General features: G+C 39.6%; 1 protein-coding gene across 1 annotated transcript in view; it reads right to left on the bottom strand.

Moving 5' to 3' along the window:
• LOC140468175 (voltage-dependent P/Q-type calcium channel subunit alpha-1A-like) overlaps positions 1-26,367 on the bottom strand; it is a 620,416-nt gene that overhangs the window by 486,938 nt on the left and 107,111 nt on the right. Inside the window, exon 3 of the mRNA XM_072564404.1 lies at positions 19,410-19,670. Within this exon, the coding sequence (XP_072420505.1) occupies positions 19,410-19,670 (261 nt within the window). The remainder of the gene's footprint in view (positions 1-19,409; positions 19,671-26,367) is intronic.

Below are 26,367 nucleotides of genomic sequence, written 5' to 3' on the forward strand. Positions count from 1 at the left end.
AAAACCACTGTAATTTAGCAGTGTTTTCCTTCATTTAGTAACTTAAACACCTCAAAGTCATTTTAAGGCAGAAGTTGTTTTGTGCATTTAGTGCGCATCATGCTACAAATGGTTCATATTTTTGAAATCATCTGGCATAGTTCTGATTGGTGTCTTGTGAAATTTAAACACTTTGGATATCTATTTAATGCACTAATTCCAACATTTCTATCATACCCACTGATATATCATAAGCAACAGCTTTAGGAGATAACTTGTAAATTACTTAAAGACTATTTGGCTATCTAGTACTTGAGAATAGTTTCAAAAAAAGATTAAACGGCATAATAAGTACTTCTAAGTGCATAAAAATGTTTTTAATGGATTTCATTACTTTAAAAACATCATTCTTTTAAATATGCTTGGGACCACAAACTCTTAACTGAGTGAATTTGTAATTTCCAAACACAGGGTGAAGGTAAGGACTGCAGATGTTGGAGATTACAGTCAAGAGTGTGGTACTGGAAAAGCACAGTAGATCAGGCAGCATCCGAGGAGCAGGAAAATCAATATTTCGGGCAAAAGCCCTTCATCTGAAACATCGATTTTCCTGCTCCTCAGATGCTGCCTGACCTGCTGTGGTTTTCCAGCATGATACACTCAACATCCAAACACATTCAACTGCTAATCTATCAACATTGTTGCACTTGTTAAACTGATTTATTTCACTCTGAATGAGATCTTCCCTCATTATGTCACTGGCTGCACCACATTTGTGTTGTGGACTCTGCTGAAGAAACATCAACAAACTTGACCTACTCTTGGGAAATAAGGCAGGGCAGGTGACGGAGGTGTCAGTGGGGGAGCACTTTGGGGCCAGCGACCATAATTCTATTCGTTTTAAAATAGTGATGGAAAAAGATAGACCAGATCTAAAAGTTGAAGTTCTAAATTGGAGAAAGGCCAATTTTGACGGTATTAGGCAAGAACTTTCAAAAGCTGATTGGAGGCAGATGTTCACAGGTATAGGGACGGCTGGAAAATGGGAAGCCTTCAGAAATGAGATAACAAGAATCCAGAGAAAGTATATTCCTATCAGGGTGAAATGGAAGGCTGGTAGGTATAGGGAATGCTGGATGACTAAAGAAATTGAGGGTTTGGTTAAGAAAAAGAAGGAAGCATGTGTCGGGTATAGACAGGATAGATCGAGTGAATCCTTAGAAGAGGATGAAGAAAGTAGGAGTATACTTAAGAGGGAAATCAGGAGGGCAAAACGGGGACATGAGATAGCTTTGGCAAATAGAGCTAAGGAGAATCCAAAGGGGTTTTACAAATATATTAAGGACAAAAGGGTAACTAGGGAGAGAATAGGGCCTCTCAAAGATCAGCAAGGCGACCTTTGTGCGGAGCCACAGAAAATGAGGGAGATACTAAATGAATATTTTGCATCAGCATTTACTGTGGAAAAGGATATGGAAGATATAGACTGTAGGGAAATAGATAATGACATCTTGAAAAATGTCCAGAGAAACAGAGGAGGAAGTGCTGGATGTCTTGAAACGGTTAAAGGTGGATAAATCCCCAGGACCTGATCAGGTGTACCCGAGGACTCTGTGGAAAGCTAGAGAAGTGATTGTTGGGCCTCTTGCTGAGATATTTGTATCATCGATACTCACAGGTGAGGTGCCAGAAGACTGGAGGTTGGCAAATGTGGTGCCACTATTTAAGAAGGGCAGTAAAGACAAGGGAACTATAGACCGGTGAGCCTGACCTCGGTGGTGGGCAAGCTGTTGGAGGGAATCCTGACGGACAGGGTGTATATGTATTTGGAAAGGCAAGGACTGATTCAGGATTGTCAACATGGCTTTGTGCATGGCAAATCATATCTCACAAACTTGATTGAGTTTTTTGAAGAAGTAACAAAGAAGATTGATGAGGGCAGAGCAGTAGATGTGACCTATATGGACTTCAGTAAGGCGTTCGACGAGGTTCCCCATGGGAAACTGATTAGCAAGGTTAGATCTCACAGAATACAGGGAGAACTAGCCATTTGGATACAGAACTGGCTCAAAGGTAGAAGACAGAGGGTGGTGGTGGAGGGTTGTTTTTCAGACTGGAGGCCTGTGACCAGTGGAGTGCCACAAGGATCGGTGCTGGGCTCTTTACTTTTTGTCATTTACATAAATGGTTTGGATGCGAGCATAAGAGGTACAGTTAGTAAGTTTGCAGATGACACCAAAATTAGAGGTGTAGTGGACAGCGAAGAGGGTTACCTCAGGTTACAACAAGATCTGGACCAGATGGGCCAATAGGCTGAGAAGTGGCAGATGGAGTTTAATTCAGATAAATGCGAGGTGCTGCATTTTGGGAAAGCAAATCTTAGCAGGACTTATACACTTAATGGTAAGGTCCTAGGGAGTGTTGCTGAACAAAGAGACCTTGGAGTGCAGGTTCATAGCTCCTTAAAAGTGGAGTTGCAGGTAGATAGGATAGTGAAGGCAGCATTTGGTATGCTTTCCTTTATTGGTCAGAGTATTGAGTACAGGAGTTGGGAGGTCATGTTGTGGCTGTACAGAACATTGGTTCGGCCACTGTTGGAATATTGTGTGCAATTCTGGTCTCCTTCCAATCGGAAAATGTTGTGAAACTTGAAAGGCTTCAGAAAAGATGTACAAGGATATTGCCAGGGTTGGAGGATCTGAGCTACAGGAAGAGGCTGAACAGGCTTGGGCTGTTTTCCCTGGAGTGTCGGAGGTTGAGGTTTACAAAATTATGAGGGGCATGGATAGGATAAATAGAAAAAGTCTTTTCCCTGGGGTCGGGGAGTCCAGAATAGAGGGCATAGGTTTAGGATGAGAGGGGAAAGATATAAAAGAGACCTAAGAGGCAACTTTTTCACGCAGAGGGTGGTACGTGTATGGAATGAACTGCCAGTGGATATAGTGGAGGCTGGTACAATTGCAACATTTAAGAGGCATTTGGATGGGTATATGAATAGGAAGGGTTTGGAGGGATATGGGCCGGGTGCTGGCAGGTGGGCCTAGATTGGGTTGAGATATCTGTTCAGCATGGACGGGTTGGACCGAAGGGTCTGTTTCCATGCTGTACCTCTCTATGACTCTATGTGTAATTTTGACAAATTATTACTGTGTAAGCAGAAACAGTATGATAGTGATGGGGGAGATCAGCAGTTGCTCTACTAATCAAATATTCAACTCAACATTAAGTTTAAATTAGCTCATGGAATTGGAGACCTATATATTCAATTTTCATGAAATCAATTGTGAAATTGAGTTAAGTGCAACCTACTGCTTGTACCTAAAGAGGAAAATGGGAAAAACTACACCAACATTCTGCTCTCAATCCCCACCAATTTTTCCCCCGACTCTTCTGTTGCAGTTCCACAACTGTGTCAGCTTTTGGCATTCTATATTTGAGGATTTAAATAATAACAGTTGAATCAGGAAACCCCAAGTTGGCTATGCTTAAGGTGCTATGATTGCTTTGAAATCAGAGTCTACAACAGTCAACATTTGGAGGTGGGTGGAATGGACAAGCTTACTGAAAACATGCGAAAGGCCCAACAAATTTTGGCCCTTAAATTAAACTTCAAAGCAGTACCCAGAATCAATAGTCGTTAATCTTCCAATTTCCAATAAAATTCTGACTTGATTTTCTTTTAAATGGTCAAAGTGACGTACACATTTTTGGATTATGAAATTTACTTAAGTATCTGTTCATTACATTTTAATATTTTTAATTTAACTGTGATACCGCGTATAGTTATTAGTATTCATGTTCTTTGATTCTTGTGTACTAAAAATTGTTGTTTCGAGCAGTGAAGATGGTGTCTATATTCTTTTTGTAAATACCTCGGGTTTCAGAATCCCCTTCCAAAAATTTAAATATTACTGGTTTCTGGTTGATTCTAGAAAACTCCACAAATACCAAGTGGCTTCCTGAATATTACCATCATTTTGTTTGTTCTTGTTTTGTAGATGCCTCCTTTTTAGCACTCCCATTTGGTGAACTGAGGAAAGGGCAAGAGAGTGAGTATGCAACAACTTCATGGAGAGATAGGATATCAGTTTGTATCGGCTATGCCATTGAGCAGAGGAAGAAATGTCTGACAGGAAGACTTATTCCTGTGGACCCCTCACACTGACCTCTATGTCATCTTGTCTTAGAAACACTGCATGAGGGGAAATAGGTGCATGTTTTCCTTAAATGAATGTTCAGAGAATTGAAGTTGCAAAACAATCTTTAAAGAAAGTCAGGTTTTTCCTGTGGGAAATAGACTCTTGTTTATCTTGACAAGGTCAACTAGAAATGAGCAATAAAGGCTGGCTTTGTCAGCAACATTCCAATCTCATGAATTAAAATAAGTTAGGGAAGGTAAACAAAAGTATAGTTCAACAGAGGTAGAGAAAAGGCATAAGCAGAAAATGACAGATGCAGAAGACGGAGATGAAAAATAAGCCAGAATCAGTAGAAAGAAGATCTGTGCTGTGAACAAGAGGTTACTGAGAATTAAACACATTCCTTTAGAGATTGGAAAAGAATGAAAATTTTGATATGGATAAATTAGGGGATTTTGAGCCAGTAGATGGTGGGAATCATGAACAAGTGGGCCTTTATATGAGATAGGGAGAGTACCACACCTAGAAAAACCAACGTCAACTCTATCACCAGGTAAAATGGGTACATACTTTGTCTGTCATCATTCCCCTCGAATAAAAAAGGTCAGGTTGCAAGTGAACATGAATGCATTGACAATATTCATCTCACCTGCGGGAAAGCAGGAGAACTCCCAATCTCCAACTGTTGTAATAATATTTTAATGGGAAAGACAAGTTGATAACTATGTTTTAAAAAAGCATACTAGACCGTAGGCTTTTATAAATAAAAGCATTGAATATAAAAGCACAGTTATGCAAATTTATAAGTTACTGGTTAGGCCTCAGCTGAAGAACTGTACCTTATTCTGTGCACCAAACAACAGAAAGTGGAAACCTTAATGAGAAGAGATGCAGTTGAAATTTACTGGAATGGTAGCAAAGATAAGATTAGCAAACACTGGAGTACCTAGGGTTCATTTTACAGAAGAGAAGGTTAGGCGTTCCTGTAAGTATTCAAAATTATGAAGAGTTTTGATCAGCAGAGATGGATGCAACCGTTTTAATTATTCCAAGGATTGATATTCAGAATGCACACGTTTTAGATAATTGGCAAAAGAATGAGATTTTTAAATTTTAGTTTACACAGTAATTTATGCACTGCCCAAAATAATAATGTAAGCAAATGCAACATAATTTTCAAAGAGAGTTGGATATATTCGTGAAAAAAATAACAGTATGACAAACAGGATAAGGTTTGGTAATTAAATCAGTCTGTCAAAGGGCCTTCATGGGAAGGGTAGATTGCATGGTTTCCTTCTGTGCTGTTAAATTCCACAACTATGGAATCCCAAAAATATATTTTTCAATAACAGGCATGTATAAGATTAAAGAAATAATTGAGAGCAATTGTATCACTATTAACTTGGTGAAACATTGGGGGTGTAGTGGACAGCAAAGAAGATTACTTTAAAGTACAATGGGACCTTGATCAGATCAGCCAATGAGTCACAAATGGAGTTTAATTTTGATAAATGTGAAATGCTGCATTTTGGTAGGGCAACTAAGATCAGGACTTATACAATTAATGCTAAGGATTCTGGATTAGTGGTGCTGGAAGAGCACAGCAGTTCAGGCAGCATCCAACGAGCAGCGAAATCAACGTTTCGGGCAAAAGCCCTTCATCAGGAATAAAGGCAGTGAGCCTGAAGCATGGAGAGATAAGCTAGAGGAGGGTGGGGGTGGTCCTGGAGAGTGCTGCAGAACAAAGAGACCTAGAAGTGCAGGTTCATAGTTCCTTGAAGGTGGAATTGCAGGTAGGCAGGCTAATGAAGGAGGTGTTCAGTATCTTTACTGGTCTATGCACGGAGTATAGAAGTTAGGAGGCCATGTTGTGGCTGTTCAGGACATCGGTTAGGCTCTTTTTGGAATACTGCATTCAAGTCAGGTCATGCTGCTATAGGAAGGATGTTGTCAAACCTGAAAGGGTTCAGAAAAGATTTACAAAGATATTGCCATGGTTGGAGGGTTTGAGCTGTATGGAATAGTTGACTAGGGTGGGGCTTTTTATTCCCTGGAGTATCAGAGGCTGATGGGTGACCTTACACGAGCATATAAAATCATAAGGTTCACAGATAGGGTGAATAGTGAAGGTCTTTTCTCTGGGGTAGGGGAGTCCAAAACTAAAGGACATAGGTTTAAGATGAGAGGGGAAAGATTTTTCATGCAGAAGGTGGTGTGTGTATGGAATGAGCTGCCAGAGGAAGTGGTGGAGGCTGGCACAATTACAACATTTAAAAGGCATCTGGACAGATATATTAATAAGGTAGGGTTTAGAGAGATATGAGCCAAATGCTGGCAAATGAAACTAGATTAATTTCGGATATCTGGTCAGCATGGACAAGTTGGACCAAATGGTCTGTTTCCATGCTGTACATCTCTATGACTAAGAATTGTGGCTCATTTCTGGAAAAGGAGAACTGAAGAGCAATTGTGATAAACTTGCATTGAAGCTTGGTTAGACCACACTTGCTGAGAATTGTGCATAGTTCTGGTCTCCAAATGAAGAAAAGGATATAAACAGACTGTCAAAAGTGCAAAAAGTGTCCTTTGTTAGAGAGAAGAAAATTGAGAGTTGACTTAATTGAGACATAAGATAATCAGAGTGTCTGATAGGGTGGACAATGAGAGCCTTTTTCCTCGGATCGTGATGGCTACACATGAGGGGACATAGCTTTAAATTGAGGGGTGATAGATATAGGACAGATGTCAGAGGTAGTTTCTTTACTCAGAGTAGTAGGGGCATGGAATGCACTGCCTGCAACAGTAGTAGACTCGCCAACTTTAAGGGCAAGTAAATGGTCATTGGATAAGCATATGGACAAGAATGGAATAGTACGGGTTAGATGGGCTTCAGATTGTTTTCACAGGTCAGCACAACATCGAGGGCCGAAAGGCCTGTACTCTGCTGTAATGTTCTATGTTCTAAAGGATTTAAGGTTGAGACTGGAAAAGAAGGCAAAGGGTAGACCAACAGAAATCTAACATTCTGAAGGGGTTTACAAAGGCAAGATAAAGAAAAAAAATTCTATTTAAAGCAATGATGTGACAATAATATGGCCTCTACGGGTGCATTTTGTTCTTTTTTTTTTGAAGCGAGGTTTTCAGCAATTGGTATTAAGCGGTCACCCCCAAACCAATAAAGTAAATTGCTCGTGAGGCTTTTAGGCTTCTTATTTATGTTGGAACAATAGAAGCAGAATGAATTGGTGCAGTTAGGCTTGCAGAGAACCAGGGTTTTAGATTGAAGGTAACTGTGAAAGCTCTCTTTCTGCTGCCAGAATTGCATGTGAGACCATCTGTTTTACTGAATTTGCCTTTGCCAAGGGTGTGTTTATAGAATGTTACTAATATTGGTTGTTGTTTAGTAGTTAAATAATCTATTATTCCGTTAGGTCTTCCAATGAAGTTAAAGTTATACCAATTCTTCTTCCTTGTGTTTGCATTTTAATTGTAGAGTAAAAATAGTGTACTTTGCTTAAAGTTGAGTAGTATAAATAATCAAATTACATCTGGAACAAAGTACCTTCCACTTGCCTCCAAATAAGATATAGAAGTTACAGTCTATGCTATCTCCTTGATATGTTGGAAGGAGGTTTGGACTGATCCCTAATAAACTGGGGACTCTTGTCAGAATCAAAATCTATAATTTCAGACAGGGTTTAGGATTATTGGACTCTAAGGCAGTGTGTGATGAATGTTTGTGTTTTTATTTTGGATGTTGCATTCAACAAGTTTAAACAGAATGTGCCTTGTTTAATAATGGATCTTTCAGTTGCTAAGTATTTCCTGGGGATGGAAAAAGTCACTTTTGGTGTTTTACAGAAAGTGAGCAAGGCAAAGCTTTCAGAATTGGCAAACAAGTTGAAGTTGGAGTTGCCTGTTTCTATGAGGGAAGGGGAGATAATTGCAGCAATAGCTCTGCAGTTATAAGTGCCAGGAATGCAATCTGAATCATCGGAAATGGCTAAAATTCAATTGCAAATGAACCAGCTTGGATTAGAGGGAATGGCAAGGTAAAAAGAAAGAAGAGCCTTGGCAGAACAAAACAAGAAAAGGAAATGAAACGGTTTGAATTAAGATTAAAAAGCAGAGGAAAAAAAGGAAAGATTGCCCTAGCAGAAGAAAGGAAGGAAGAGAGGAAGAAATTGAGAGACTTCAAACTTCAAAAGTTGGCAATGAAAGAGGAATGCCAACTTAAATGGCAAGGTAGAAATTAAGCATAGTTATGGGGACAGTAATGAGGAGCAAACCCATCACAGCCAAAAGCCTAGTGGGCATCTATTTAAAATATGTCCAAGCATTGCCAATGTTTGATGAGAAGAACATAGAAGCCTTTTTCATTTAATTTGAGAAACCAGCTAAGCAAATGAAATGGCGGTGACCATTTGTATATTGTTGATTCAAACAAAGTTGGTATGTACAGCTAATGAGGTATTTGCATTACTATCAGAGGAGATATCTGGGGAGAGTTAAGTGGTGAAAAAAACCATTTGAAGTATATATGAACCCGTGCCAGAAGCCCACTGACAGCATTTTAGGAATTTAAGGAGGGAACCTGATCAAAAGTAGAGTTCGAAAGGATCAAACAAAGTAAACTTTGATAGGTGGATAAGGACATTGAAATTAAATCAGATATATGACGCTCTTACAGAAACTATTAATTTTGAAAGAACCAAAAATTCACTTCCTGAAGTAGTGAGAACTCGTGAAAGAGCTGATCGTTAAAACTGCAAGATTGACAACAGAAATGGCATATGATTATAGAACAAAGAACAGTACAGCACAGAACAGGCCCTTCAGCCCATGATGTTGTGCCAACCATTGATCCTCATGTAAGGTAAACCTAGTATAAGAACCCTCAAATTTCTGTGACCATATGCATGTCCAGCAGTCTCTCAAATATCCCCAATGACCTCACTTCCACACCTGCTGCTGGCAATGCATTCCATGTTCTCAAAACTCTCTGCGTAAAGAACCCGCCTCTGACATCCCCTCTATACTTTCCGCCAAACAGCTTAAAACTATGACCCCCCCATGTTAACAATTTCTGCCCTGGGAAAAAAGTCTCTGGCTATCAACTCTATCTATGCCTCTCACTATCTTGTACACCTCAATTAGGTCCCCTCGCTTCCTTCTTTTTTCCAATGAAAAAAGTCCGAGCTCAGTCAACGTCTCTTCATAAGATAAGCCCTCCATTCCAGGCAGCATCCTGGTAAACCTCCTCTGAACCCTCTCCAAAGCATCCACATCTTTCCTATAATAGGGCGACTAGAACTGGACACAGTATTCCAAGTGCGGTCTAACCAAAGTTTTATAGAGCTGCAACAAGATCTCACGGCTCTTAAACTCAACCTCCCCACCCACCCCCCCCCCCCCCACCTCCCCCCCCCCCCCTCTCCCCCAACCCCTCCTGTTAATGAAAGCCAAAACACCATGTGCTTTCTTAACAACCCTCTCCACTTGGATGGCAATTTTAAGGGATCTAAGTACCTGTATTATGAGCTAGTTCATAAATCAAAGTTTGGCTTCCAACATCAATTTCAATCTGTGAGGGATAGAAATTGAGGAAAAGAGAAATCCTTATGTATTAAAGGAAAAGGAGATCTCATTGAAGATAGTAAAGATAGTTTATTATAGGTTTTTTAAAAAGTCCATGAGGGGAGAACAGAAGTAAAAACATGAAGGTGTTTTCACCATAATAAATTGGGACACATCAAGTCGCAATGTTGCTAGTTTAGAACAAGGACTGTGAAGACGGATGTAAGAAAACTGGATAAGTCTATGGGGTTTATTAAAGTGGTAAAGCAGATCCCAATGGAAGCTAAAGAACTGCAAGAGAATGTGCAGCCTCGTTAGAGGTTGGTTAATAAGAAAACACCAAATCTCTTCAAAGAATTTAACTGAGGGTAAGTTTACTCATGTACCAGGAGGTGTAGATAAAGTCATTAAAATTTTTTAAGAGGTGCAGGAGCAAGTCAATCTTTGATGAGAGATGTACTTTGGAAGGTGTATTGCCAGAAAAGGTGGCAATATATGGAATTCATGGTAAGAACTGCAGTGTTTCATTACATAATAAGTGAAGTTGGAGAGTCTGGTGAAAAGTGGTGAAGTGGTGGTAGAAGTAATAGTGAAGCTCTCTGTTCCAGAGATGCAGTTTATCCTCAAGAATGATATAGCTGGATCACAGGTGGGAGTGATGCCTACAGTGGTCGAAATGCCAGTGGAAACTAAGCCAACTGAGATGTTGCAGGAAATGTACCCTGGGATTTTTCCTGATTGTTTGGTAACAAGCTCATAAAGCCAGAGGTTGAAACAGAAGGAGAAATTAAGGAATAAAAATAAGAAAGTTGAAATTCATTTATCAAAACCATGTTGAGGAAAAAACAAGAACAGGTGGAGGAAAAGTGAATATTTTTAGTTCAGAGAGGTTAGTTTAATTACAACAAAAAATGAAAAAACAAAGCAGTTGTATCAAGAAGCAGACACACAAGGATCTGAGCGTATCCCAGAATATTACTATCTTAAAAATTAAGTTTTTACGAGGAAATGGAGGCTATTACATACTCAGGCAGATGAAGAATGTAGAGGTTCATCAAGTTATACTACTAGTGTGTGATAGAAAGGAGGAGGTGTTGCGGGTAGCACGGGTTACCAGTTATCATTTGGGAGTAAGAAAATCTCAAGCCAAAATACAAAAACATTTTTATTGGCCTGCACTGCATAGATATGTGGTTGAATTTTGCCAGATATATCAGGTAATAGGAAAATCTCAGGCAGTGATAAAACTGTCACCATTAATATCTATTCAAAATTTGAGGAAGCTTTTACAAAGAATCTTAACTGATTGTGTGGGACCTCACCCTACAACAAAAGGTGGGAATCAGCATTTGTTGACTATAATGGATGTGTATTCTAGATTTCTAAAGGCCATTCCATTACAAAATATCATGGCGAGAAGGAGTGTAGAAGAATTACTCAATTTGTTTTTTAAAACTAGATTCAGGCTACCCACAGAGACACAATCACATCAAGGGTCAAATTTTACATCAAAATTATTCAAGGAAGTTATGGAATGCTTAGGAATAAAACAATTTAAAACAACTATATACCATCCAGAATTGTAAGGAGCATTAGAGTGATCACACCAAACTTTAAAGACTATGTTGAGTGCTTAGAGTCAAGACTATCCAGAGGGTAAGGATAAAGGAATTCCATTTGTACTTATTGCATTTATGGATGCACCTAATGAATCAACTAAATTCAGTCAATTTGAATTAGTTTTCAGACATTAGGTGTGAGGACCACTGGAATTACAGATTCGGACAACTTGTCAAATTTTATTTAAAGATAGAGCAGGTGAATTAACAGACAACATCTGAAAGTAGCACAAAAGGTGATGAAATGGGAAGCAGACAAGAAATTAAAATGAATTTTGCTAGAGTAGATAGTACTAGTACTATTACCATTGTCAAATGAAGTTTTAAAAGCAAGGTTTAGTGGGCCGTATCAAATCAAAAGAAAACTGAGTGAGGTATCAAATCAAAAGAAAACTGAGTGAGGTTAATTATTTTATATGAACGTCAGATAGAAGGAAAGCTCAGTGCATATTGTGAATAGGTTCAAAAGGTATTTTGACAGGAAGGAAAGCAAAAGGAAAACATGCTACTTGTAACAACTCAGAATGAAGAACCTACTCCAGATAAATTTGAATTTGATATTATTCAAATTAAATTGGACAATGAGGAGTTATCAAAAATTGGGATAAACTATTGCATTACCTTCCAGAGGAAAATCAAAATTACGTCAGAGTTATTACAATGACACAGATGTGGGAATAACATGATTACACATGATATAGAGATAGGAGATGCTGTTGCTATAAATCAATATCCTTATAAATTAAACCCTCTATTGGCACAGCTTCAAAAAAGAAATTGAAAGCATGTTCACAAACAACATAATTGAAGTGAATTGCAGCGAATTGAGCTCACTCATAAAAATGGTGTCAAAACTAGATGGAACAAACAACATTTGTGCTAACTACTGCAAAATCAATGAGATTATGAAATCTGATTCATATACTATTACATGATCGGAAGACTGTACTGAGAAGGGAGGACAAACAACCTATATTTTGAAGCTGGACATACTCAAAGGATACTTGCAGGTACCTTCATCCCCAGAAGTGAAGGAAATTTCAGCTTTCATGACACAAAACGGAGTGTACCAATTTAAAGTCACGCCATTTGACATGAAAAAAATACACCAACATTTCAAAGGCTAACCAATAAAGTCATTTCAGGATTACCCAATTGTGTGGTGTACATAGACAATCTGGTGATCTTTAGTCACACATGGAAGGAACGTTTGGAGCATCTTTCTCAATTGTTTGATCGACTTCAGAAGGTGGGCTTGGTGATAAACTTGGCCAAGAGTAAATTCACAAAAGCCCAAATCACATTCCTAGGCCATGTCATTGGACGTGGACACACAGCTCAATGAGATGTGAAAACAAAGGTTATTGAGGAGATTCTCGGACCATCAATGAAAAAAAAAGTACTACAATTCCCGGGAATGAGTGATTTTTATTGAAAATTCATACCAAACTTCAGCAGCATTGTTGTTCCACTGACTAACTTGAAGTAGTGCAGGAAAGTCCAGTGAACAGAGGAATATTACAAGGTATTTGACAGCCTGAAAGCTGTATTTACCACTGTTGCGGTATTATCCACATCTAATTATGCAACGCCATTCAAGGTGGCTATTGACGCAAGTGATGTGGGTGCCGGTGCTGTCCTCTTGCAAGACGACAACATGATAGAAAGGCCTATTGGGTACTTTTCCAGCAAGTTAAATATTCAAATGAAATATTCCACAATTGAGAAGGAATCCATAAGTTTGATGTTGGCATTGCAACATTTCTGTCAATAATGTGTCTGAAACTATTGTAAATATTGATCATAACCCGTTAACATTTCTGGAAAAGTGTAAAAATAAAAATACCATACTGTTTAGATGGAGTTTATTGTTACAGTAGTTTAATTTGAAAATTATACAAGTGGCAGAATGAGAGAATGTAATTGTCACATTTGAAGGAAGATGAAGGTGTTCAGTGGAGGAAGAAACAGATTGAGATGAACTGCAGTATTGAATGTTTGCATGCATACAGTCAATGTTTATATATTGTATTGTACCAACAGTATAAGACTAAAGATTTGTAAAAAGGAATCCATATTTTAATATTAATGGTTCATTTTTAAGGGCTGGGAGAGGTGTGGTGATAGAAGTGTATTTTGTACTTTTTTTTAAGAGAGATTTTCAGCAAGAGCTGTTGAGCTGTCTCCTTCAAACCAATAAAGTAAACAGCTTGTGAGACCTTGGGGCATTTTCTTTATGTTGGAACAATAGAAGCAGCATGAATAGGTGCAGTCAGGCTCCCACAGAACCAGGGTTTTAGTTTAGCTTTCATCTGTTGTTGGGGTTTTAACATTGGCTGCAGAAGCTCTCTCTCTACAGCCAGAATTGCATTTGAAACAATTTGTTTCACTGAGGGTGTGTTTATGGGATGTTACTAATATTGGAACAGTTGCTGTTCAGTAGTTAAATAATCTATTATAACTCCAATGGAGTTAAAGTTATATCAATTCTTCTTCCTTGTTAAAAATCACACAACACCAGGTTGTAGTGTGATTTTTAACTTTGTACACCCTAGTCCAACACTGGCATCTCCAAATCACTTCTTCCTTGTGTTTGTATTTTAACTATGGAGTAAGAATAAAGTATGTTTTGCTTAAAGTTGAGTATTGTAACAAATTGAATTACATCTGGAACACAGCACCTTACACTTATCTTTAAATAAGGTAAAAAAGTTAGGATCTATGCTATCTCCTTGATACAGTTGAAAGGGGTTTAGTCTAGTCCACAACCATGTCCAAAATTAGGATACCGAATAAATCGGAAGATTCAAGTGATGGGATACAGAAACTGATATGACACAGAATGCTGAGGCAAGTATGAGAGATGCAATGCAGGGGAAAATAGATTAAAGGAGGAGAAATAAATAATCAGGATATGAACTGAAGGCTAAAGGAAGAGGTGTGGCAGAAGACTTGTATGGAGCATAAATATTACATAAAGCTTTATTCTGTGATGTTGACTGTATCCAACTGTGTTCAATGGAGCATGCAGGAGGGCATGCCAGGAGCAGTAACGGGCATAACTGAAGATTTGATGTCAACCTGGTGAAGTCACCAAACAGGACTCCTTGCATGCCAAACATCATAGGCAGCAAATGATAGACAGAGCTAAGCAATCCCACAACCAACAGATCAGATCTAAGCTTTGCAGTCCTGTCACATCCAGTCATGAATGGTAGTGGGTGATTAAACAACTCATTAGAGGAGGCTGCTTCACAAATATCCCCATCCTGCAGATCAGTGCAAACAATAAGGCTGAAGCTTTTGAGAAATCTTCAGCCAGAAGTGCCAAGTGGATGATCCATCTTGGCCTCATCCAGTGGTCCCCAGCATTACAGATACCAATCTTCAGCCAATTTGATTGACTCCACATGCTATCAAGAAACAGTTGGAGGCACTAGATACTGCAAAGGCTAACAACATTCCAGCAATAGTACTAAAGACTTATGTTCCAGAACTTGCTGCTCCCCTGGCCAGGCTGTTCTAATACAATTAGAACACTGGCATCTACCTGACAATGGGTAAAATTGTCAAGTATGTCCTATACAAAAAAATAGTACGACAAATCCAACCCAGGCAATTATAGCCCCATCAGTCTACTGTCGAACATTAATAAAGTGATGGGAGGTGTCATCAGTGCTATCAAGCAGCACCTGCTTAGCAATAACTTGCTCAGTGATGCCCAGTTTGGGTTTCGCCAAGGCCACTCAGCTACTGACTTCATTACAGCCTTGGTTCAAACATGGACATAAGGGTTGAATCCCAGAGGTGAGATCAGAGCAACAACCGTTGACATCAAAGCTGCATTTGACCAAGTGTAACATCAAGAAGCCTTGGGAAACTGGAATCTATGTGTATCAGGGGCCAAACTCTCCAGTGGTTAGAGTCATATCTGACGTATAGGAAGATGGTCATGGTTTTTGGAGGTCAGTCACCTCAGTTCCAGGACATCTTTCCAGGAGTTCCTCAGGATAGTGCCTTGTGCGCAGCCATCTTCAGCTGCTTTATCAATGAGCTTCCCTCCATCATAAGGTCAGAAGAGATTGCGCAATGATCGGTGAACAATATTTAGCACCATTCACGACTCCTCAGATACGGAAGCAGTGTCCAAACGCAACAAGATCTGGACAATATCCAGGCTTGGGCTGAGAAGTGGCAGTAACATTCGTGCTATACAAATGGCAGACTATGACCATCACCAACAAGAGATAATCTAACCATTGCACCTTGACATTCAATGGTATTACCATTACTGAATCCCCCACTATCAACATCCTGGGAGTTATCATTGATCAGAAACTTAACTGGACTCACCACATAAATACAGTGGTTACAAGAGCAAGTCTGAGGCTAGGAATACTGTGGCAGGTAACTCATCTCCTGATTCCTCAACGCCTGTCCACCATCTACAAGGCACAAGTCAGGAGTGTGATGGAATACTCCCACTTGCCTGTGATGACTACAGCCCCACAACACTCCAAGAAGCTGGACACCATCCAAGATAAAGCAGCTTGCTTGATTGATAGTACATCCACTCCCTCCACCAAAGCTCAATAGCAACAGTGTGTACTATCTACAAGATGCACTGCAGAAATTCACCAAAGATCCCCAGGCAGCACCTTCTAAAACCATGACCACTTCCATCTAGAAGGACAAGGGCAGCAGAACACCACCACCTTCAGATTCTCCTCCAAGCACTCACCATCCTGACTTAGAAATAAATTGCCATTCCTTCACTGTTGCTGGGTCAAAATGCTGGAATTTCCTCCCTAATGGCATTGTGGGTCAACTCACAGCAGTTCAAGAAGATAGCTCACAACCACCTTCTCAAGGGCAACTATGGATGGGCAATAAATGTTGGCCAGCCAGCGACATCCATATCCCACAAAAAATGAGTGAATAAATAAAAAACTATGAATTTTAGCTTCTCTGTGGACAGAAACTAAGATAATCCAAGTGAATTTCTAAAATAAATTAAGGAAATTAAAGTTGATCTTGGAAAATTACTCACTGAAAAATTCTCACGAGTACACAACTACAGTTAGGAAATAAAAGAGGCAGGGAGTGTAATAAAGCTATGGGTGGAAAAACAAAATCAAGAAAGCCCACCAATATGCACATGTAAATGAAGCAAAAGTTGAAAGAACTGCAGATGCTGGATAAGCTGAGCAGGTCTGCCAACACCTCCTGAAGAAGGGTCACTGGACCCAAAATGTCAACTCAGATTTCACTTCACAGATGCTGCCAGACCTGCTCAGCTTCCCAGCAATTTCTGTTTCTGATATAAATTAAGCAAGTTTTGAGAAGATTTTAGCTCAGGTTGAGGTTCTGGATGTAGGTTTGCTCGCTGAGCTGGAAGGTTCATTTTCAGACATTTCGTTACCATACTTCATGATGAGTATGGTGATGAAACATCTGAAAATGAACCTTCCAGCTCAGAGACCAAACCTACATCCATAAATTAAACAATTAGATATGATTAGGTTTGATAACTATGGTGAGAGAATGTGTAAATTAGAACTAATATATCAAAAAGGACAATATTGTAGGGCTTAAATGTTTATATAAAATTTTCAAAACATATATGCATTTTCTAACTTACATTACAATTTACATAATGCTGTGCATAATTTACACTGTTTTAAAATGTGTGCAAAGCAAAAATTTCTGACTGATTTCCATTTTTCACCAAATCTGTACAAGTGGGTACATGTAGGAACATGCTTTCTGTTTTCCACTATCCACTTACTTTACTGTCTCACAAACATTTACCATATCACCAACTTTAATTTGAGCAGTGGCATTGTACTCCACAAGAATTGCTTCTCAAACTAAATATTTAATTGATTTAAGGTTAGACTGAAATTTTGCCTGATGAAAACATTATGCATACTCATATCACAAAAATTACAGTAATGTGAGAACTACAAATAATGATATATTTTCAAATGGTGAGACTACATAAACATAACTACCATGCTGCAGCACAAAAGAAGAAACTCAGTAGCGTTTACACTAGAGTGGGTATAGCAAACAATACGGGGTATATTTAAGGATAAGGTAGACAAGTATTAGATGGTGAAGGAAATAGATGATTACAGTGATACATTTAGATGAGGAAAGATAGGAGGAGGCTCATGTGAAGCAATGAACACCAGCATGGACTAGTTGGGCCAAATAACGTGTGTAATCAAAAATACTATTAGTTAGATACCTCAAAGTAGGAACTTAGGTATATCTGTTTGCAAATAATTTGAGATCATTAATGTTAATTTCATGCCAATGCACAAAAGAAAATGATCAATTTAAATTTATAGTACTTGGTACTGTATTTACAAAGTGGGGGGAACTCAAAACCAAAACATGAAGCTGACAGTGTATATAAACTAAGGAGGGTGTGGGCAACAAGGCCCAGAGAGTGAACACACAGCAACTGTAACAAAACGGATAACAGTAGGACCTCAAAACAAGTAGCAGACTGTTCAGTGTACTGGAGGATGTACAAGGAATGTATAGTTGGAGTAAGACTCAGAAAATAAGGTCTAAGCCTGTATAGGTATTTACAGGGGAATGGGAAATATTGAATTTTAAAATTAATCTTCTGCAGTGCAGAAATACAAACAAGTGCAGAGCTGCAACTTAATGCAGACAAAAACAAAGAACTGCAAGGATAATAACTCAGAAATTCAGCCACTGAAACAATAAGTTGGATTAAGCTTTCATTAAGTGGAAGATATTAAAGTTTCCTCTATCTTTTGGTTGTAAATGTCCTATGTAAAATCAGTTTAACAGTCTAAATCCAATTCCTCAAGAAACAAAATCATGAAGAATAAAAAAAGGCCACAGATTTGTTAGTATGGTGGTAATAGTGGTGGTAGGCAGGGCTGAAAATGTGCAAGGGACTACTCCTCTGAAGTTAGGACAAATTAAAGTCTCTATGCAATACCTAATCTGAAATGCTCAGTTCTGATATTCCTCAGCACTAACAGCAGCAGTCACAGAAGTGGTGAAGTAAAAGTTGGATATAATCAGTACACCTGCGATATCATATAAATTTCCATAACAGATGTGTGTTATTTTTTCTAAATAAGTGTTAGTCTATTTTCTTTCAGTGCTCAAATGATTGATAAAAAAAACTGGATTAAAAAAACTTATACATGTGGAGCTTGAGTAGGTATTACATAATCAAAGCCATTACCATCTAGTCTGCACCAAAAAAAATGCAGAACACAATTTTCACAACGAGTACAGAATATGGATTCCAATCAAAAAGTGCAATTTAACATTACCATTTACTATAATTTCGAGTGCTAGAAATTCAAAAACATGCATTTGTTATTTATTTTCAATTCTACTGCCAAGTGCATGTGAATATTAGGATTTTGTACCAGTATATACTCCCATCACTCTATGCATCTTATCCGTATGATCATGTGTCCACTGGTGTGCATGTGACTATGTGAACACACGCATGAAAAAAAATCCTATTCATCACTCCAACCTCTCTGAATGGTTCCTTAAAATAGGTACAGCCCCACGTCAGCAACACCAGTTAATGCATCCTTCTCCCATCAGGCATTTAACTAGCTCGGAATCGCTACAAAAATAAAAGTGTGCAATTATGTACCAAATAAAAGGTTTCTTGAATTTATTTTAAAGCTAGGATTGGATGGGGTGTACCATTTTTTTAAAATTGCAAATGGCTGTTTATATACCTTCAAAGTGAAACTGGCTGCATCACACTGTGGAGGAATTTTTGAGCACAGCAACATTTTTGGTAGTGATTGGTTTTATTTTGTTTTTCTTTTGCAAATAGTTCTCTCACTGCAATGGCAAAGCAATCGCCATCCAATTTACATGAAGGGCCAGTCACAGAAAATGCTACCGTTATACTAGTGAAACTGACATTATACTAGCATTTATACCCGTGAAACTAACATATGTACTTTCTAGTGTGAAATTCACATTGATTTCTTTATCAATCAATTTAGACTATTTGCTTGCATGCAAGACATTAAAATATATCAATAAATTAGACAAAATAAAAAAAGGATATGGCCATTCAGTGATCTTTTTGGCATATTTTCTTACAAAGTTGTCTTCACTGAAGAGAAAGAGAGATCTGTTAACTGTGAAGCAGTTTTGTCGGACTGGGATAGGATTGTAGAGAGCCATGGTCCGGGCTCTTTGGGCCATCGACTGCTTGTACATCCTCTGTGGTGCTCCTGGCGGTCCGCCCTGGCGGCTACCGCCGCGTCCTCCGCCTCCTTGGCCGGCTCCATACCTGGCCGGCACCTCGTCTCCAAATCTTGCCATTCTATAAACAGATGCCAAAGATCACCATTCAGTAGAGAAATACGGCAACTCCACATTACATCCCATCTGTTCCAATACTGGTGCACATGCAATTAGTTTAGATTTTCCCCCTGTTTTTCTTAGTTTTTCATTGTCCAGCGGGTTAATCCTTCATAAAACTGGGTCATTTGCAGATTTAAGAAATATTTCCCCCTCGTGTCAAAAATCAGATCTGCTATGTTCTCGTCGTTTTTGCATCTGCAGTTTTTTTTATTCTCCCGATCGCCTTTGCATCATCTGCATCTCAAAGCTGTAGAATCCCAGAGTAAAATCCACACAGCCTCCCAGGCAAACATCCACCATCTACTCATGCCTTTCATCGGCTTCCTTCACATACTGCATCGCCGAACATTTTTTGTCCTCTCTCGTGTATTTATATTAATCAGGATCTAGAATGCAAGCACCGATCGACCGGTTAAGCGTAAGCAATAGGGAGCATCTGATCAGATTTATGCAGCCAACCAACAGCCCACAGCATCAAAGCTAGCCACATGATTCTTACTGCCCAATGAGGGAACAAAATCAGATTTTATTCAAAAAAGCTTAGAGAGAGGAAAGCCAAAAAAAAACATTTCCCCCTATTTTAAAAAAAAGTCCATCCTGTTTTCGGAGAAAGGGGCAGCAAAATTTGGTTAAGATATCAACTGGCAACATTACCTGATGGATTAAAGCCCAGATCGAGTTATTGGTCCTTTAAGTATAAATCTTTCACTGACTTAAATTTCGTGATGCCAAGAAAAGCAGTTCGAAATTTGGTGAAAGGTTTTTTCTATCCAGAATTATTCTCTATGAAATTCTTCCCAATCCTAAGGCTTGCAAGGTAACACTCTAACATTTTGCCTAATAGTCCTTTGGTGGGATATAACTGGAGTACAGTTGAAAAAATGCATTTTGTCGAAGCTTTTAATGGTGCATTCAAATACTAAAGTAAAAGCAAAACAACGTTCGTAGTCTCATATAGTAGAAATTTTGTTTTCCCTTTACTTTGGTATTTCTTGTGAACTGTCCTGATGAGTACTAGACAAAAAGTTTTGATGAAATGTGTTTTTCAGCAATAAACAAAATTGCATCTGCACTCTATAATCCCTATCAGTACCATTTCTTGAAAATATTTGTCTTTCCCAGTTACTCAGATATCACTATGTTCCGTGTGGTATTTCATCACCCCTTTCTTCCTTTGATCTTTAGCCCTCAACCCTGTCCCCTTAATCAATATAGTATTCAGCAGGTCTGTCAGCATTTGAAGACTGAGAAATAGAGTTAAAATGTTGACTTTTCAGCATGAACTGAAAGAGGCATAGCTAGGGGAGGGTGTGAGAATATAAGAAAAATGGAATACAGAGGTCATTCTCTGAAGTTGTGGAATTCGGTATTGAATCCTAGAGGCTGTAAAGAGCCTAAGCAGATAAAAAAGGTATTGTTCCTCTAGCTTATGTTAAGTTTCACTGGAACACTGTAGCACGCCAACGTTGGAAAAATTAGCATGGTAGCAAGTTGATTTATAGAAATGACATGCAACTGGAAGGTTATCTACGAACACAGTGGAGGTGTTCCATAAAGTGATTAGAGTCCACATTTGACTTCATGAACTTAAAGGAGGCCACATTCTGAGCAGTGAATACGGTAAACTAGATTGAGTATTTATAAAATACTACCTTACCTGAAAGATGTGCTTGGAGGGTGAAGAGAAAGGAAATGAAGGGGCAGGTGTTACATTTGCTGCAAGTGCATGGTAAGGTGCCATGGATGAGTGAGGAAGTGTTAGGAGTGGACCAGGATGTCAAAGAGGAAATGATCCCTGCAGATTGCTGATAGAAGATGAGAGGGGAAGATGTGTTGGGTGATGGTATCCTGCTGTGGCAGAAATGGCAGAGATGAAAGTGGAAACTGGTGGGATGCAAAGTGAGAACAAGAGGAATCCTACTGTTATTTCAGCAGGGAGAGGAAGGGGTAAGGGCTGAAGGATGAGAGATTGCTGAGACATGGTTAAGAGCCCTGTTAATCACGGTGGGGGATATTCATTCAACCTCTTAAAAATTTTAATTGCACATTAACTGCTTTATCTGACAGCCTGTTCTACATACAATTGTTTATTCAACTGGTAAAATTTGTATCTTTGATCTTGACATACCTCTTCCAAATTAAATGTCCTGCTTTCTTATACATTACATATTATTTCAGAATTTTGAAAATTTGTATAATATGCCCAACCTTTCTTAATTTTTTTTGTGTTCTTAAGTATCTTCAATTTATAAAATCTTTCTGTATAACCAAGTACAACAATTCCTTAAGTTCCCTTTCAACCATGAACTTTTAAAGTGCCTTCATATTGACTAAAAAATTCATCAATAATGGGCTTAAATAAATTACCCAGGAAGGCCATCAAAGCATGCAGCATAAACTAGTATAAGAAGCATCAAGATAAATTCCAAGAGGACGATGGAAACTGAACAACATCTTGTAAAATGAAACAGAATCTACCATGGATTCCACCTATCAGAGACTATGCACAAATCTTTTGATGACTGTAAATATCATAACTTTAGTTTTCTATATTTTTGATTGTGGATTAAAATAGGAAAACAACTTCTAAAAATAAAGGACTGAGGAAATGATTATTGCACTTTTTAAAAGATTGCCAAAACTCATTGTAGGTGCTGTTTACACTGCTGTTTGTTCAATCAGTAGGTTTAGATACAGGTGAACTGGAATAATAGACTTTTTTTTAATTCACTCGCGAGATATTGGCACTGCTAGCTAGGCCAGCATTTATTGCCTAACCCTAGTTGCCCTTGAGAAGGTGGTGATGAGATGCCTTCTTGAACCGCTGCAGTCCATGTACTGTAGATAGACCCACAATGCTGATAGGGAGGGAATTCCAAGATTTTGATTCTGACAGTGAAGGAATATGGTATTTTTCCAAGTAAGGATGGTGAGTACATGGAGGGGAACTTACAGGTAATGGTGTGCACAAAATGAGATTCGACCAACAACAAGTAGCTGATTGCCAACTGATCATCAGTCTATTCACCAATGACAAAGGCTTTTTGCCTGCCAGAAGAGAGAGGCATCACTATGACACATATATTACAGCCTGGAAGCAGTCGCCTGCACTGAAAAGCAGATCATCTGGCAACAGCCCCCCTGTGATCAGCAACAAGAACAGCATCCAACAGACAGTGACCGAGAGGGAGAGGCATCACTATGGTGCATACATTCCAGTTTGGAAGCAGTCATCCACATTGAAGAGCGGATCATCTGACAACAGCCCCCGTGATCAGGAGCAGGAAAATCATCCAGCAGAGGGTGAATGGAGAGCAATCTGAGAAGGTAAGAGATTATAAAAACTTACCCCATGGATTTGGAGCCTATAATTCGGGACTGGAGCTGAGCAGGAGCGAACGGAGAGCAGTCTGAGAAGGTAACAGATTCTGATTCGAAACGGTTTTGATGGAGGGGAAACTGAAAAAAAGTGACACAGGAGGGCTGTGATTTGATTGGCTATTAAGGGGTCTGCTAAATTTGAATCTGTGTTCAATTGAATCTTGTTCATTTCTTGGTTACAATTTATTTATTGGTTACAATTTGCATAAGCAGAGATACAAAAACAATCAAAAATTTTAAAAAAACAAATTCAAAACTAGTTAAATGAACTAAGGATGGAGGGTCAAGCTCTTTGTTGCTTCCGCATGATGTGGACCCCATTGTGGTTCCCAGTGACCATATCTGTAGTAAATGTTGGTTACTGGAAGAACTCTAGCTCAGAGTTGAGGATGAGCTGGAGTCTGAGCTTCAAACATTGTGACACATCAGGGAGGGGGAGAGTTACCTGGACACTGTGTTTCAGGAGAAAGTCACATCCCTTAGACTAACCAACTCAAATTCAGCCAGTCGTCAGGGACAAGAGGGTTGTGGCTATGAGTGAGGCAGGTCAAGGGATCCAGGAGGTAGAGTTGCAAGAGCTTCAGCCCCTTTCCTTGTCTGACACGTTCAAGAGTTTTGCACCCTGTGTGGACGGGAATGGGGGCTGCAGGAAGGATGAGACGACTGACCGCAGCACCGTACTGAAGGGAGCCATTCAAGTGAGGGGAGAGAAGAGAAATGTTGTTGTAATTGGGGACAGTATAGTTAGAAACATAAACACTATTCTGTGATCAGGATCGAAAGTTCCAAAGTTTGTGTTGTCTGCCTGGTGCTTGAGTTTGGGATATCTCATCTGGGCTGCAGAGGAACTTGGAATGCAAGGGTAAAGATCCAGTGGTCGTGGTCCAGGTAGGGACCAACGACACAGATGAAACCAGAGCTGAGGTTCTGCTAAAGGAGTATGACTAGCTAGGAGCTAAGTGAAAAAGCAGAACCAAAAAGGTAATAATTTGTGGATTAGTACCTGAGCCACAGGCTGATCGGCACTGGGTCAATAAGATTAAGCAGGTAAATGCATGGCTCAAAGTTTGGTGTGGGAGAAATGGGTTTGAATTCATGGGACATTGGCACCAATACTGGGGAAGAAGGGACCTATTCCGATGAGACAGTCTTCATCTGAACTGTGCTGGAACCAGATTCCTTGCAAATCGCATAACTAGGGTGTAGACAGGGCTTTAATCTGAATAGGTTGGGGGGGGGCGGGGGGGGGAGGGATATCCAGGAAATTACAAAACCCAAATTAAAGAAGGACATAAGAGTGCAGAACTCAGGAAACATTATTAAAATCTCCAGCACAGACACAAACAGGACAGAGTGTATGGAAAGGGTTAGCGATCAAAACTTCAAGCACGCTGGACAATGAATAACAATGAGAAGAAGGGCAGTTAATACAGGACTAAAGGTGTTATATCTGAAAGCATGCAATATAAGGAATAAGGTAAATGAGTTTGTGGTGCAGATCAAAATTAGCATGTATGACATGGTAGGCACCACGGAGACGTGGCTTCAAGGGGATCAGAATTGGGAGCTGAATTTTCCTATCAAAAAGAATGGCAAGTGGGCAGAGGGGGCAGGGATGCTTTTTAGTAAAGTAGGGTGGGTGGGGTAGGGGCAGGGTTGAGGGGGATTGGGGCAGTCGGGGTTTTGGGGCAGGCAGGGGTTGCGGGTGGGGTTTGGTACAGGCAGGAGGTGGGAGCGGGGGTGGGAGATGGCCGGGGTATCGCACGTGATGTGCTGCTGCCTAGTCTCCTGAATGGGGAGCAGACGTCACAGAAAACTCTGAGTCCCAGAGCAAGATCAATTAACCAAATAATGAATTATCTGAACGAAATAGTGTCCGCCCATCTCATTTGAATAATTGAGGTTCCTCCTCATACACCAGGAGATAGAAAAGATGTGTGGGAAAGGCAAAGTTATAGTCATCATGGGGGATTTCAATATGCTGTGGACTGGGTAAATCAGGTTGATAGTGGATTGCAAAAAAAAAAATTTATGGAATGTCTACAAAATGGTTTTTTTGGAGCAGCTTGTAGTGGAGCCCACCAGGGAACAGGTAATTCTGGATTTAGTGTTGGGCAATGAGGCAGACTTGATAAAGGGAGCTTAAGGTGAAGGAAGCCTTAGGAGTCAGTGATCATATCATGATTGAACTTCGTCTGCAATTTGAGGGGGAGAAGATATCATCAGAGGTAACAGCTGAATAAAGGCAACTACTGAGGTATGAGGGAGGATCTGGGAAGAATTGAATTGGGAGAGGAACCTAGCAGGAAAGACAATGGAATAGCAATGTCAGGAGATTCTGGGAGTAATTTAGGAGACACAGCAAAGATTCATCCCGAGGAAAAAGAAGCATGGTGCAGGGAGGATGAGGCAACTATGGCTGACAGGTCAGGGCTACACAAAAGCAAGAAAAAGCATATAATGTGGTGAAGGGTAAAGGGTAACCAGAGGATTGGGAAGCTTACAAAGACAACAGAGGCAACAAAGAAAAAGAAATAAGGAAGGAGAAGATTAAATATGAGGGTAAGCTGACCAGTAATATAAAAGGAAGACAGATATATAAAGGGCAAAAGAGAGGCAAAGTGGACATTGGGCTGCTGGAAAAATGGCAATGCAGAGATAGTAGTGGGGAACAAGGGAATGGCTGAAGAACTGAATATTTCCTTCGCGTCAGTCTTCATGGTGGAAGACACAAGTAATATCCCAAAACTTCAAGAGAGTGAGAGGGCAGAACTGAGTATAGTGGCCACTACCAAGGAGAAGGTGCTAGAAAAACTGAATGGCCTGAATGTGAATAAATCACCTGGACCAAATGGACTACAACCCAGAGTTCTAAGGGAGATACTTTTCGGATAACACAATGCTGCAGTTGAACCTGCCTCCACCACACTTTCAAGCAATGTATTTCAGAACTTAACCACTCACTGCATGAAAAATATTCTTATATTCCATCTCCTTCTTTTATCAACTACTTCACATCGGCCACATTAGCCAACCTCCAGTTTTTTGGCACCTCACCTGTGACTATTGATGATACAAATATTTCAGTAAGAGGCCCAGAAATCACTTCCCTAGCTTCCCACAGAGTTCTGGGGTACACCTGATCAGGTCCTGGGATTTATCCACCTTTATGCGTATCAAGACATCCAGCACTTCCTCCTCTGTAATATGGACATTTTTCAAGATGTCACCGTCTATTTCCCTACATTCTACATCTTCCATGTCCTTTTCAACAG

Source organism: Chiloscyllium punctatum, chromosome 46 (assembly GCF_047496795.1).
Source record: "Chiloscyllium punctatum isolate Juve2018m chromosome 46, sChiPun1.3, whole genome shotgun sequence".
NCBI classification, from domain to species: Eukaryota; Metazoa; Chordata; class Chondrichthyes; order Orectolobiformes; family Hemiscylliidae; genus Chiloscyllium; species Chiloscyllium punctatum.